Source organism: Habropoda laboriosa, unplaced genomic scaffold (genome assembly GCF_001263275.1).
Source record: "Habropoda laboriosa isolate 0110345459 unplaced genomic scaffold, ASM126327v1 scaffold41, whole genome shotgun sequence".
Classification (NCBI taxonomy): Eukaryota; Metazoa; Arthropoda; class Insecta; order Hymenoptera; family Apidae; genus Habropoda; species Habropoda laboriosa.
The window spans coordinates 1,292,514-1,309,245 of NW_017100164.1; the positions used below are offsets into that span (position 1 = coordinate 1,292,514).

A 16,732-nucleotide genomic window follows, 5' to 3' on the forward strand; every position below is an offset into this window, starting at 1 on the left:
TTATATATATACATATAAAAATATAAATATTATAAAAGAAAATTGTGTTCGCGTGTGTGTATATGTATATCTATATATATATGCACACACACGCACACACAATAGAATAATGCATATTTCGCGATTACTTGTTGATTATTATGTATCTGAGCTAGTGTTAGGGCACTATCTTTTTAATCGATACAAAGCTGGGCAAAAAAGAAAAAGAGTTGCATTAATAGAGTTAAACGAAGAGATGCTTGTATACATTTGTGTCGTATCGGAGAACAAAAATGAGAAAAGAAAAATTCTATATTGTAACGCGACGAAGGACGAAGAAACTGTAGCGTGAACGAGATGTATCTGTGTATGAACAGACGAGCTTTTGTTTCGTCTTTGAACATCGAATACCGCGCCTTTTAGACAAGAAGAAAAAAAGACAAAAGAGGAAAGATAGGAAAGTGTAAAAAGCAGATTTAAAAATGTTGCATTTCCTGCGCACACTGGTGTTCCTACGAAGGTAAAAAAAGACTTTCCTAATCGTTCGCGTTTGGAATGGTAATAATGAGAGTAGTTTTCTTTGTTTCTCTCTCTTCTTCTTCTTCTTCTTTTTCCACTTTTCGTTACTTTTTCTACTGAACTCTTTCTATTCGAGAGATGACGACATACACACTCTCTCTCTCTCGATATACGATGTGTGACGAAAGTGCTCGCGAAATATTCCATTTCATCTGTGAACATATTTCGATACATGCTGTTTGCACATATATTCTCTTCTATGTATGTGTGAGACGTGATACGAAACTAAAGCTGAAGTTCGGACAAAGCGTTATTATAATCGCGGTTAAAAAAAATAAAGAAATAAAATGATAATATGGGATACGAGAAACGGGGAGACTTGACTGTGATAGTAGGATCAAGGATCGCATTTTGTTAAAACACGACCGCGTTTAGCAGATTCGTCGTGCTTTTTGCCCCCTTGAAAGTGTATAAAAAATAAAAAAAGAAATAAATGATGATGATACAAGAGAGGTTATTACGATCGGACCAAAAATCGCGTAAACGCGGTCGTCTTTGCGCGAGATCGCGTGGAATCTAAAGAGAAGTGCTGTTACATTATTTAGCTAATATTTATAAAATGAGAAAAAAAATTGTACGTACGTGTCGAAGTGAAAATTTACTTGAACCTGATTGTTTTCTCTTATTTTCGATACGATAATTAAAAACGATTGTGATTCTATTCGCGGTTAACGCTGCATAAGTTCGAATATTATTTTTAACACATAATATAAATACCTTTATATATTGTATGCCTTCTTACTGTCGGTACAGTCGTGGAACGTGTATTCTAAATTGCAAGGAAAGGAAAAGAAGAGTTGCGAAAGAGGTATAAAGATATGGGGGATATATATTTATCGAGTGGCAATTTAGCGGAATATCTAATTTATTTTGTAGACTTTTACGAGTTTCAAGCTCTACGGACTTATTATTGTCATTCTCATTATCATTATTATACTTTGAATACTTTTTTTCTTTTGTATGTTTTACCTATTTGCGTTGATTCGATTCGCTCGAATTTACAGTTACGTGTTATATATTGCCTTTTTAAGTGCGTGAGTTACTTGGAGAGGGAGAGGAGATATACTTGTGCCTGGCGTGTGCCATAATGGACGAAGAATCGGCTGCATTCTAAACAAAGAGAAACGATTAAAGAAACGCGACAGCATAGGCGTGTAGAAAGGAAATGGTTGCACGTTTTTCATCGAACCCTGTTTCGTATGCTCCTGATACATTGAACGTTTTTGAACATTGAAATTGATCGACGCCAACATTGTACCGAAAAAGAGAAAGAAGAAATTGTCAAAACTGGACGACAATCGCCACTTGGAAATTAACCTAAAAAAAGAAAAAAAAAATGATCGCAACAGCCAATGTTTTGTGCCAAATTTTGGAACCGTTAAATTGTTCATCGATTAACAAGAAATTGTTTGCTTCATTCCGAAATTATTGTTGAAAATTATACTCGTGGAAATTTGTAATTCGTCAGAAATTCGACAGTCGTTTAAAAATAGAAAAATTGGAAGAATGACTAACTGGCGATAATTATCCAGTAATGAGATTCCGTTTCGCAAGATGCCAGACGGAAACAAGGCCGTAAAGGGACATCGATGGTTTTCTCTTTCCGTTCTCGTACGAATACCGTTCGCCTTAATTGTAACGTTTCTAGACACTTTAGACGGATGCTCAATGCACGATTCCATTTATTCCTAGAATATGTATAACCATATATAGCAGCTCTTGATTTGTACTTGTTGAACGCGTGCTAGCTGTCGTTCGACGACGACGAATCGAGAATTTGTGGCTGTACTTTTTGGAATCTGATGTCATCTACTTCGAATCGTTGATCAGTATTGAATGCTTTCAAGCAGTAATGGGCCAAGTCGAATCGATCCATTTTTTTTCTTTGTAAATACTTTCACTCTCAGAATAAACAGAAGATTTATTTATTTGGAGAAATATGCGAGATATTTCTTTTTTATTCTCTTTTTTTGTTTGTTTGTTATTTAGTCAGATTCGCTGTTAACAGCAGATGTTTGTTATGTTGAACTTTGTCCACTACAGTCAATACTATTTCTCTCCCTTCTGTAAAATCTTTAAATGGTTAAGTTTGTTAGAGCAGACTGTATATTTGTTACAATATGTTGTCCAATATCTTATTGATCTATTGTAAATTTCAACCAATAATCCGTGTATTTCCATTCCTCGGTAAACTTGATGTTAAGCATTTGTAACGCGGTCGAATGTTACCGTAACGTCACAATTATGTTAAGTTATTAATTTATGCTGTAAATATCGTTTACGTTTCGTGTTAACATTCTACGTTTATCCCCTGTGTAAATAATAATTGTATCGTTGCGTTGAAGATGGCACAATGTTTCACAGAACGATTGAAAAATTTTCAGTTACATCCAAACGATACTTGTTCATTCTATTATCGTTCTGTCAACCTAATACATGTACATGCGAATCAGCACTGATCGAAACCATTGATACCAATGATCCTGGACGTGTCGACGAGTGAAAATATGATCCAGGTAGTTTGACCACAGTGTTTTCTCTGCTCAATCACACACGTCGCGATCAGATTTTGAAAACGTACAGCTTTGTTATCGAATTATATCCTCTACGTGAAACAAATACGAGAAAGAAAGGAAGGGTAACATTTGTTACACCCGAAACAGACGTCTCTAGAATGCATTTAAAAGAACGCGTGCCGGTTCGTGGATTAAAAATTGAGTTGTGCGAAGAGTATCAAATGAAAAAAAAAAAAAAAACACGATAAAAAGACTAGGAACGAGAGGGAAGAGGGTAAATACCGCGAAATTCGCAAGTCACAGACAGACCAATAATTTACAACGTAATTTGTGTAGTCCGATGAGAAGAGCGGAGCGCAAAAATAAATTTATGGAAAATCGAAAACTGTTTTCAAACACTCCTCTTCAACTATCTCCTCCTTCATCGCTTGTCTGCGCCCCCTTTTTACTTCAATCTAGACGATTATCAATCGTGTGGAAAACCGCAACATCCACTTACGTTTCTACGAGCCCATTGTGCTAATTACAACGATACGTGCTAACGCGATAAGATAATAGTTCGCTAGTGTTTCCTGTGTATCGAATAATTACGCTTAATTTCAATTTGACGTACGTATTTCTTTTTTTTCCAATTCATACGATATATAAATCAATTTGTTTCCTCTGCGAAGTGAATTAGGAATTTAATCTTTCTGCATTTAATTGACTCGTGGCTATTGAATCAGCGTGGAATTGACTCTTTCGACTTCCAACGAAATTCACATTTGAGGATACACAAAAACATCTCCGTTTCGAAACTACGTTGTTTTCTTCTTACATAAAAACTTGATTCCAATATTTTCCCCTTTCTCACATACGTATTTAAATAATAACAAAAATAGTCACACTGTTTAGTTCACAGTTGTTTGATAAATAAATAAAATGTAAGAGAAATTAATAATGACGCTAGTATGGATAACATGAATGTTAAAATGTGGATATGTAAATTTTCATTAATTCCTTCGAACATTAGTATTTGAAGTTCATTTGTCGCAATTTTATACAGAGTAAAGGTATTTCAAAAAAAGTTGATTATTTCCTTTTTAATGGGCCAAAAAGTTTGTTCCGAGATCTTCAGGAATAATTATTAGAAAAATTGAAGATTCTGTACGTGGTGTTCGCACGTGCCGTAGTGGGGACTTTGCGGTCACACCGGAGGAAGCTGCGAGTCGTATAAAAAGACAGGAACACTCTGTTAGCGCCAGTACAGTGAGAGTATAAGTTGATTGTTAATCTGAACCGGTTCGTCTACGATAGTATCTTGGATTGAAGTATCGTTTCTAAATTTTCGATTAAATTTCTACAGTTCAATTGTTTTCCACTACAGTGCCTGTTACTTGCGTACGGTTCTGTTGAAACCTGAAGAACAAGGAGAAACTACACAGAAAATGTGAGTTCAAGTCGTCTTTCTTCTTTCTTGAAAAAAATTGCGAAATTTACATTATTCTTACACCAACGTTCTTCGATTCAATTGCAACGACAACACGATGTTTCCTTTAAAAATTTAATTCGTGCTATACTACATTTAGAAAGTACGAAATTAAAATTTCAATTTTAAAAGCTCAACGGCTAAAATACAGTAATTTCGGTGAAACGTTCATATCGCTATCGAAATACGTGTTTCCTGTTTAAAAAAAAAGAAGGAATCCCCAGAAAAATCGGGTACAGTAATCTTGCGAAATTAATGGCTACGCAGATTAGTAATATCAGTTTTATGAAGACGATATGCATTACAGCTGACTTTTTAACGGACCAAAAGATTTGACAATTTCGAGGAATTGTTATTTGAAGAATTAACGCTTCTATACGTGTAAAACTACGTGTATAATATTATACCAGCAAGGTGTTGCTCGAAATTCACAAAAATGGAAAGTAAACTGATCGCGCTCGTTGAGTAATGCTATTCGAAAAATGGGATTACGTCGAAGAGGTCGGTGAATCATTTCACGTCAGTCACCGATTCCATTCAGGGGTGGAACACCCGTTTCGTGAGGCTATCCACGTTCTACGTTCGATCCCGGAAATTTACGCAACTGTGAGATAGATCGGTGTAAATACCGTACTGTCGTACAGCTAAAGACGTGTCTGCTATTTGGGTATAACCCGTTCTCCACGTGTTCGAGATATCTTCGGTGACTTTTCGAAACGTAAAATTGGGTAAAATTAGATTTTCCATGGAATGAGAAATTTTCTTGTGATCGAATTTATCTCGATTTTCGCAATACTTGAAGTTTTTATTTCAAAAGCACACTGTCAAAAACGTGTATCTGTAATAATGACATTCAGGCATTCGGTGATCGTTCACCAAGTGAAAAATTGACGAAAATTAATTCTTTATAATTAATTTCACGGATTTAACGAAAGTCGAATCTGGAAATAAATCGAATTTTTCAAAGTTCACGTATAAAGTGTAACGAGCAGTTTAATATACATATATCGTAAAGTTACTCTTTTATCTATGATTCTGTGAGGAAAACATAAGCAGCGTGGAATTCAGACAAATTTGAATATTAAGCATTTCGACGACGTTCAATTGTTTAACTCAAAGAATTTAACGTTTCCTTTAAGCGAGAAATTTTTTTCTTAAACGAGCACTGCTTTTGCAAATTACGATTAGCAAAGTGCCTGCGATACTTATGGTAGAAATTGAAATGTTCGTAAGAAGACGAAGAATCTCGTGAATTCATCGTCGAACATTTGTAGCCTCGATTTTCCTTATTTTAAATTACGAAATCCATGTTACAAGGCCGGAGAAATTTTTTTCACCTGAACACTCATCGCCGCTGTTGGTATGCCGTCACACGTTCCAATTATCAATACACACAGCTTGAAAGAAGTTATCGTAAAACAGAGTCCTTGTTCATTTTCGCCGTAGTTACGTGACATGAATGAAAGTAGCGTACGGGCATTCGATATCTTATGAATGAGTGCATAACTATTTCTAGTGAACGCAGTAATACTCGATTCTTTGCAACGATGAATAACAGTACGCCGAGTATCGTGTCTCTATCACTTGATTCGTTATAATTTTTAATTTGCTACTATTTATGCACTTTGACTAATTGCGTTGAAATAGTTATCGACTGCTTTATGCTCGTTTATATAAATTTATCGTTTACCGTATGAACGCTAGAAATACCGACCGGGTCAAAATTTACCCATCGGTAACTTTCCAAAAAAAAAAAAAAAAAAAAAAAAAAATTTTTATAATTCCCTCTCTTTTCTGCGTTTATGCTTCTATACTTGTATCGATACGAATCTAATTTTTCAATCACATTTTAGTCGTTATAAAAATTTATACTTTTGGAAAGTCTTTAATGGGTCATTTTTGACCCGACCGGTCGTTCTACCATTAAAGCCAAAAGTATTAATATAATTATGAAAGTAGTCGACAAATTATCTCACATAATCTAACACCATGCTATTTTTTAATACTCTCACAAACCCAATGTCGTAATTTTATTTGTCGTATTTCACAATTTCATCCCCAAACTTTCCATCGTCGAACAATCAGAATTTCCTGATTGAAACTCTGTTCAACAGCTCGGACAACCTCGATTAATCCGTGAAAATGTTCGAAGAGCCACTGGTCGTCGAGAATGTACACATGTACGAAAAAGAAAACGCGAAAGTGCATCATACGATCAATTACGAGCTGGTGCACCTTGATCCACCAGCGGCAGTTCTTCGACGAGGTCAGACTTTCAACGTTGCTCTGAGATTCAACCGAGAGTACGTGGACGACACGGATATCGTTCGACTGCTGTTCAGCTTCGGTCCGAATCCGAATGTTCTGAAAGGAACCAGAGGTGTGAACACTGTCACCAATAGAGACAGTTACCTGACCGATTTGGAAGCATGGGGTGTGCGTATGGTGGGCCTCAGCGGAATGGATCTGTCCGTGGAAGTGAGAAGTCCCGTGGACAGCCCTGTTGGATTATGGCAATTGAACGTCGAGACTACCACTGTGGCGAGAAAGAAACAGGCGCCGAGGACTTACAACTACGACAAGGACATTTATCTGCTGTTCAATCCATGGTTGAAAGGTACAGTGATTTTGCATATTGGATGCTTTTGTGATTAATCGAAGTTCGGTATTAGTTAGGGCAGTGATGGCGAACCTGTGACACGCGTGTCACAGGTGACACGCATCGACTTAACCCTAGAGCGGTCTTCGGGTCTTTTTTGACCCACCGCCTTTTTATATTTTTAATCATTTTTACTCTTATCAAGTTTACGTTCCTTAACATTATTTTAAACGTTTATTGTCTAGGTTCTTATGTCGCGTTGGAAACAAAAGTTGTTTCACGTAAGGTCTTAGGTCCTTTTTCACCCAAACGTCTTAAGTGTACAGTCAAAACGAAGAACGCAGTAGGGTTAAGTCACCTCACAGGCGAAACCGAGAAGATCACAGATAATCATCGCACAAACAACAACGAAAGACAACGGTGTCTATCTTCTATCAACGAGGTTCAGAATCGATAATTCGGAGCTGAACCATAGCGAGTCCGTGATCGTACAATATTCTAGATGTGACACGGCACCTGAGTTAAGCTAGGTTTTTTCCCAATTTTGACACACCGAGCTCAAAAGGTTCGCCATCGTCGAGTTAGGGGAAAGTGGGGTAACTTTGGCTGCGTAAGCGAGAAATGCTGTAAAATTTGAACAAGTTACACGTTTGTTAGTTTTTTTATATTAATTGGTAGCTTGAAGTCTCTAGTTTGTGTTAGTATGACTGAGAAAGGTTATTTCACTTTCTTTGTAAAAGAGATGAGAAAATTGTTAAATTATTATTATTATTGATTGAATATTAGGTGAATTTTATTTGTCAAGTATCGTCATATCGGTTGAATTTTATTTGTCAAGTATCGTCGTATCGGTCGAATTTGATTTCTTAAGTATCGTCAGTCACGAATGTGACATTTAACGTGTCGATAAAGCGCAAGGGATGAGAAAAGAAACTTTCTTTCGTTTCCAGAGGATTTAGTGTACATGGAGGATGAACAGCTGTTGGACGAGTATGTTTTGAACGACGTTGGAAAAATATGGGTTGGTCCATGGGGTAGTTCGCGTGGCAGAGAATGGGTATTCGGCCAGTTCGACGCCGTAGTACTTCCGGCCATTCAATTAATGCTCGAAAGATCTGGCATTAAGGCTATTTCCAGAGGCGACCCGGTGAAAATGTGCCGGGCTATTTCGAGAATTGTAAGTTTATTGTTCCATTTGGCGTTAAATCAGCAATCGAAACTTTTCTGCTTTACTGAAAAAGTAAATTAACTTCTAATTCAGAATAATCTCTTATCAACCGTTGAAATAAAAGAAAGAATTCACTTTTATTAACACGGCTTGGAAAGAACGTCATTTCTATACGAACAGCTTTCAGAAACTGTTTTCTGGACACCCAAAAAGAGAAAGCTGAGGTAGCTGTTTACACCTACGAACTGTTTATGCTATTGCATCGCAGCGTAGAGTATCTTCGCTCTAAGACGAACTGCAGACACGTCTGGTGGTCCTCCTAGTGTCTTTATTTAGAAGAAAAGCCTTGAAACATTTTCGTTCTCAGGCGATATATTTTATTCAGTGTCCTTCAGAAGTAATCCAACATTAACGAAGCTTTACGATGCTACTTGAGCTATTTTCCTCAAGCAAAGTCCTTAAAATTTTTACCAGCGTTTAACACGCGCATTGCCGCCAGAAAATGGACAACACGCTCTAGAACGCATATGCTGCGTCGACGGCAGCAACAAACCTGTCGATCAACCTTAAAATTTCAAACACTTTCTCCAGATAAACTCGAACGACGACAGAGGCGTTATTACCGGACGTTGGGACGGAGACTACGCCGATGGTACCGCTCCAGCCACGTGGACCGGAAGTGTGCCCATTTTGGAGGAATTCTTGGAAACCGGCGAATCGGTGAAATACGGGCAATGCTGGGTGTTCGCCGGTGCTGTGACCACAGTCTGTCGAGCCCTTGGAATTCCATCGAGGGTGGTTTCGAACCTGGTATCGGCCCACGACGCGAACGCCTCGTTATCTGTTGACCGTTATTACAACACCGAAAACGAGGAACTCGAGTACGATCCTAACAATTTGAACGGCGAAGATTCCATCTGGAATTATCACGTTTGGAACGACGTGTGGATGGCAAGACCGGATCTGCCGAAAGGTTACGGTGGCTGGCAGGCGATCGATGCAACTCCGCAGGAAACTTCAGACGGTGTTTATCAGTGCGGTCCATCTTCCGTCGAGGCGATTCGACAGGGAGCCGTTGGGTATAATTACGACGTGACGTTCATGATCGCCTCCGTGAATGCTGATCTGATGAGGTGGAAGGAAGATCCGGAGACCGAGCTTGGATACTCGAAGATTGATTGCAACAAGTATCAGTGAGTATTCTTGACGATGGTGCCCAGGTGGGCCAAATTGTAAATTCCAAAATATTTGCCGGGCCATTAAGATAATTACGGCCATTGGTCGTTAAGACAATAAAATATATACAATCTACGTAATAACAAGATATATTACGTATAAAATTTAGTATTTTTTTAACGGAACAATTTTTAATTATGACACGATAAAATTTAACTTATTTGTAAAAATCTAAGTTATCTCTGTAAATTCAAGATGGCGGCTGATCTGCCATCGCGGGCCGCACTTTGGGAACCCCTGGTGTACAGGATAAATTTAGAGAAGAGTGGATCTTTCGGGTCAAATTGGAATTTTTTTGTTGTGTATTCTGTTGTACAGTTGTCAATTTTTATTTGGCGACTGTAGTGGAAAGAGTAGTGAATTTTTGGAATATTTTCGGTTTTATGAATTATCGTAGTGTAAAGTGAATATTGGTATAGATCGGCTATAGTATCGGTGAATATTCTTGATGGTGTGTAGGATAAATTTAAAGAGTGAAAATTTCGGACTAGATTGGAATTTTTTGAATTACTGTATATTGTGTTGTACAGTTGTCAATTTTCATTTGGCGACTGTAGCGTAAGGTGAATAATTGCAGATTAACTACAGTATCGGTGAGAGTATTCTTGCTGATGAATAGAATAAATGTAGAAAAAAACAGAAATTTTCGGTTAGATTTGAATTTTTTGAATATTTTACGTTTCATTAGGTTTTATGAATTACTGTATATTGTACTGCACAGTTGTCAATTTTTATTTGAGTATCGGTGAGTATTTTTGATTGTGTACAAGGCGGATTTAAAGAAACACGTAAAACTGAATTAATCGATGAAACAATCGATTGAACAATTTGTCAATATATCGCATAGTTCGACCGGCAAGTCGCATTCTTAACGTTACAAGGAACTGATTGTCGGCAGAAAGAAGCATTAACTTCTCGTCATATGAAATCATTATCGCTGGCGCAGGAATCGTTAATTGCAGAATAAACAACACCGTAGCTCGCTAGTTTCAATTTTCTTTCCGAGTCGTCCGCTCGTTGAAATTCGAGATTCCAATGGTAATCCTGGCCTTGATGCCACGAAAAGAAACACTACCGTATATTATCAGTTTATATAATCCGAACATAAGCGATGACCAAGCGTTTATGTAAAAGTTAAAAGTGTTTGACATGTATAATTACCTCGGTGTTTATTGAATTATTACTTTTTTATTAACTGATAACATGTTGAATTTACTGATTTTCCGTAGCATTGGTCGCATGATCTTGACGAAAGCACCTTGGATTTTTGATCCCAACGGCGACAGAGACAGAGAGGATATCACTTTGTTGTATAAAGCGAAAGAAGGTAAATACGAATTAATTAAATATCAGTGTTCGAATGTTTTCGTATATTTTATTATCTTTGTATACGATTTTATTGTTTGAATTGCTTATAGTTATCTATTGTAAATGAAACTTTTTCGATCGGAGTATTAAATTTTGTAACTTATTTCTCTTATTTTTTTTCCTATGCAGTATCATTATTTCGTAATTTTTTATCCAGCTGCATTTTCAGTGACTAATACTTGTCTTTCACTCTTTTCTTTCAATCGAGTAGATTGCATGACGTGTAGTGTGGTAAGGGTCAATAAGTGTGAATGTGAGGAACAGATGTGTGTTTTTAAATAGAGTTGATTTGAAAGACAGTTATTGTTGTTAATCTTTGTAAATACTATATTTAGTTAAATCTTTAAAGCCATTGAACCTTTTGAACTCTTGTGACAGAACTCGTTGAACTTTAGATTCAGCGAAGCCTATCAATTCTAAATTGGTTTTAATCGTCTCAATTTCACAAAAATATTTCGTTGAATTTTTCATTTATTTGTCAAGCTTTACTTGTGTTTTTAAATGTTCCAAGTATTTTTGTTGATTATTTTAAGTGTTCTAAATTGTAAATATTGCGAATTCCAAATATCTCAAGTATGCCAAATTCTAAATATTCTAATTTCCAAATATTCCAAATTCTAAATCTTCCAAATTCCAAATACTCCGAAATCTAAATATTCCAAATTCCAAATACTCCGAATTCCAAATATTCCAAATTTGAAATATTCCAAAATCTAAATATTCCAAATTCCAAATATTCCAAATTCCAAACACTCCAAATTCCAAACATTTCAAATTCTAAATTCTCCAAATTCCAAACACTCCAAATTCCAAACATTTCAAATTCTAAATACTCCAAATTCCAAATATTCCAAATTCCAAATACTCCAAATTCCAAATATTCCAAATTTCAAATACTCCAAATTCCAAATTCCAAATATTTCAAATTCTAAATATTCCAAATTCCAAATACTCCGAATTCCAAATATTCCAAATTTTAAATGTTCCAAATTCCAAATGTTCCAAATTCCAAAGATTCCTAATTGCAAAATTAAAAATTCCAAATATTCCAGATTCCAAAAACACCAAATTCTAAAGATTCCCAGTTCCAAAGTTTAAAATTCGTAAAATACCCAAATCTTCAAACATTTCTCATCGCATCTATTCAACGCTCATCATCTCTATTCCAGGAACCGAAGCCGAACGTCTGACGCTCTACAGAGCCGTTCGCAACACGGAAGTCGCCAAGAGATTTTACTCGATGCCATCAGGAGCGAAAGAAGACGTCGAGTTCGATCTCGTGGACCTTGATCGTGTGAACATCGGCCAACCGTTCGCAGTGACAGTACACATGAAAAATAAATCCAACCAGCTACGAACCATCCAAGCCATCTTATCCGCTGGTAGCGTGTATTACACTGGTGTCAAGGCGAACCTGATAAAGAGAGCTTCCGGTGACTTCGTTCTCCAGCCCAATGCAAGTAAGTTTATCGATTTCCATTCGAAACCAGTTAGGTAATCGATTCACCAAACGGATGTAATTTTCATACACATTGTATCCTCGTCGATCCCCCGTCGATAACATTTACAAACGATATCTGATTAACGCCAGTAGGTTCAACAGGATCATTAATGTCCATTGTTGTGTCAAGTTTGATTTATGATAGTGATCTGTTACAGTGGATTAATTGTATTGTGTTCGTTTCTTTATTTATTCTTCGTTTTAGAATGTGGCAAGCTTAAAGGAAGAGCGATGGATATTTAAACAGTGTTCACTTTTTTGAATAACTATTGCCACTTTAAAATCAGCTTGTTGATTTCAAATAAAAATAGTTCCCTATAATTTAGAAAGAAAATTCCGAATGGATTTTAAATAAAAAGATTTTCAGTCATTTTAGATCATTTTTAGCGATCTCAAGTATCCTAACTTCGTCGAATATCCAACTGAATATTAATTGTGCCTATTTCTTCGATAACCATTCTTATACAGTTTCTGTAACACCGGATATCGTTATTTCCAATTTCCAAATAGACTCTATTCAAACTCAATTTATACGCATTCCAGCTGATTTATTCCGATCACGTCCAATTTATTCCCAGGCGAACAGTTGAGGCTCACGGTCACGGTGGACGATTATTTGGACAAGCTGGTAGAGTACTGTATTATGAAACTGTACTGCATTGCCACGGTCAAGGAGACTAGACAGACATGGGCCGACGAGGACGATTTCCAAGTCTTGAAACCGAACATCGAGGTCAAGGTAGGCTGATCGAATGAAACTATGTACATATTACTGCGGAACAAGTTGAACTGCAATTTAGCAAAGTTGCATACAAATTTTCAGAAAAAAGTAAGCAATTTTAAGAACTTTCTTACTGTGGCGACCGCCACAGGGGGCCACGAACTTAGGCCTGGCGGCTCTTGGCCCTCGAGGCGAAGAACCGAGAGATGATTTTCCAAACATTTCCGAGTTTCTTCGTCCTCGAGGACAAGAGTATTGCCTCGGCAATGCAGGCCCGCGCCTCCACTTCCCAGGGAAAGGGGGCTACTTAGGGGAGCCCCGAAAAAGGCACGAGGCCTTTTGTCGTAGACTCGCGTCGCCTACACTTGAAAATTAGGTTAATCGTTATCGGATTCGAGTAAATATATTTTTATTAAACAACTTGCCCGAGTAACTACTTTACACGTCACTTCCAAATTACAATTTATATTAATCGAAATGGGGTAAATTGCTATTGATCTCTGCAACATCGTTTCGCAGCAGATTCAATATTGGTGTAAATTGACAAGTGATTCCAAATTTTTTGCCGGTAGCGTATACCAATGAAAAAGTTCCACAAATTCCTCTGTGTGAATTTTAAAGTTGCCAACTAATCGGAATTTGCTTATTCTGTTCAGTAATAATAATCGATTTTGGTGATTTTATCGAGTTACAAATTCATCTTAGGCATCGCATGCAATGGAATTCGTTTCAATAATTTTACCCATTGATATTCATTAGTTGCGTTCAAGTTTGAAGAATTGAGCAATTGATCGAAATTTTTCGAGTAAGTTTTCTATATCTTGATGTATCGATATTCTCAATATTTCATTTCGTACTTGTTAAGGCTTCGTTAGAACTAGTTTATGATACGGTCGCCTATAGACGCTATTTTTGAAAAGGCAAAGTTTTACCCGTACCTGAATAGGTGGTACGTGACCTTAGCATTAGCTAAATTAATTTTCTGTCTCCCTCAATAGCAATTACCGTGTCATAAACTTTAGGGAACCCAAGAGTCGGACGGCCACGGTGACCCGATCAACGGTACCGCGCTGACGTCACCTTGGGCCTTTCCCCGTAGGGGTGAGAAGTCGCTCATCACCCCCGCTCCGAATCCTTCCCGCTACCTTTCCACAAATTCCATCCACCAATTGAATATTCGCATTTTTGTCACCCCGTTTTCCACTTCCATTCCCCTGTCAACCAATCAGTGCCATCACCGATACCTTAAAAACCACGCGTAAACGTGTCTTAGAATAGTTCAGAATAGTCAATAGTAAAGGGAACACCAGGCGAAGAATAATATAATTCACATAGTCTCTTATACGTAAGCACAGTACTAAATAAATTGTCGCACTTGAGAAAAATTAATAGAACAATGCTTGAGAGTGAAATTTTTCAAATTTAACACCTCAGTTGTTACAAGCTGTTGCGATCTACTCGATCGCTGTAGCCGCAATTATTTTTGTTTGAGAAATAATGTCGTGAGAAAATTTACAATCGCAACATTTCGCTCTCTAATTCGACGAAAATGAACAATTTCTCAGATCGACGGCGACCCAACCGTAGGAAGACCGTCAACAATCACTCTGCGTTTCAAGAATCCCTTGAGAAGACCTCTGACAGAATGCAAGTTCAATTACGCGGGACCAGGATTGTCTAAGAACAAAACTTTAATGTTCAGAGACGTCGAACCGGAAGAAGATGTCTACGTGGAGCATCAACTGATCCCTCAAAAGGGTGGCGCACAGAAAATCATCGCCACTTTCACTTCCAAACAACTGCTGGACATAACTGGATCCGCTGCTATTGATGTTCTCGATGAGGACGAATAAAATTCATTTAATTCGACCTATTTCGCCGTTTTCATTTCTATTAAATACCAATGTTATTAGTGAATATATTATGTATATCCCCATAATCCCACTTTCTCTAACACAATCGTAGAAATAGGACAGACGTATTGTCATTATCGACTCTGAAAGTACTTGCTCCTTTTGTAAAAATACACTTTTTGCACTTATCTTACAATAAATAATTTATTTTTTGATAAATAACTGTATCTCTTCATTTATCCCGATGTTCAAGCCATTTCCTCGATTGAACGAAAGGAATATTAATTTTTCTAATTTAAAAGAAAATGTTATAAACAATTTCTGATTTTTTTCATATTATTTCACAGGAAACACTAATTGTTCTGTAATTAAAGTGCTTACACATGAATGAGAAAATTAATTTTACTATCTACATTATTAGTAACGTTGAATCAGTTGATCATACGGATGACGAGGATAGCAATAACGAAGAGAGAGAAGGAAAGGAATAGCGATAAACAAGGATAGCACTAGAGAAATGAGTTAGACAAGGAAAGGTATAGGGATAGACAAGGACAGAGAATTTTCAGTTCTGGAGCAACGCCATCTCGTGTTTGGATCCGCGAACTAACCACTCGTTACTCGGATAACAGAATATAAACAGAGGTATTAGACAAGGAAAGCACTAGTGTGCGACAAGGACAGAGAGAGAACGTTTCCTATTGGCTGGCGGGCCGGTAGACTCTATCTTGCTGGGCCTCAATCAAGTCGGCCTGTGAAAAATCATTAATAACTCAATAATTACGATTATTTTGTGAACTTTTAGAATTGAAGAATGAAATCTGGACCTTTAGCAACTTTCTCATATAGTTTTTAGTGCTCCGAACCCTTCCAATAATTAGGTATTAATAATTTTAGTACGAGATGTTGGGAACGATACCGCGTACCGTCACGTAGCTTTAAGGTTTTTCAATAATTTCACAACTTTCTACTAAATTCTCGTGCAACTAACTATACGCATCTGAAAGGCAACTCTTTTGGCTACATTCTCGTATAATTTTCATTAACATATCCCTTTTGGTTTGATAGTTATTTAACATTCCTTGGGAGAGTATTACATTCGTCGCATTTAATCGTAACACAGTTTCGTTATTTCAAAAGACATGAGTAATTAATTATGCACTTTAAGGCATGCAGAATCTAGAATGGACTTTCATCTATATTCTTCAATAATTTTAGTAGCGATAAGTGATGTGATTTAGTAGATATTAGCAATTGTTTATAACATTTGATTATACTGGCCTACGACGAGTAGTGGACTCTCTCATGTAATGTTTAATAACTCTTAAACTAAACCGATTACGTTAATAAAAATTACAAAAGAATGTAGCTATAGGAGTTGTCTTTCAGACGCATATAGTTATTTGCACGAGAATTTAGTAGAAAGTTGTGAAATTATTGAAAAACCGTAAAGCTACTTGACGGTACGCGGTATCGTTCTCGACATCCCGTACTAAAATTATTAATAACTAATTAGTGGAAGGGTTCGGAGCACTAAAAACTATATGAGAAAGTTGCTAAAGGTCCAAACTCCATTCTTCAATTCTAAAAGTTCACAAATTCTTCGTAAATAATGAGTTACTAAATATTATTTGGGTGAGTACTACACTCGTCGCATTCAAGCGTAACGGATTTCTGTCATTTTCACGAATATGCATGATTAATTTTGTACTTTCAAGCATGTAGAATATAGTATAGACCTTTG

General features: G+C 36.9%; 1 protein-coding gene across 1 annotated transcript; it reads left to right on the top strand.

Annotated features, from left to right (window-relative positions):
• Nucleotides 1–4,336: 4,336 nt before the first annotated feature.
• LOC108578560 (hemocyte protein-glutamine gamma-glutamyltransferase-like) lies at nt 4,337–15,084 on the top strand. Its single transcript, XM_017941923.1, has 8 exons — nt 4,337–4,503; nt 6,657–7,159; nt 8,092–8,318; nt 8,901–9,502; nt 10,775–10,872; nt 12,083–12,373; nt 12,993–13,153; nt 14,701–15,084. Exons 2-8 carry the CDS (start codon nt 6,685–6,687, stop codon nt 14,986–14,988), a joined length of 2,142 nt encoding a protein of 713 aa, XP_017797412.1. The 5' UTR covers nt 4,337–4,503; nt 6,657–6,684; the 3' UTR covers nt 14,989–15,084.
• The last annotated feature ends 1,648 nt before the right edge of the window (nt 15,085–16,732 follow it).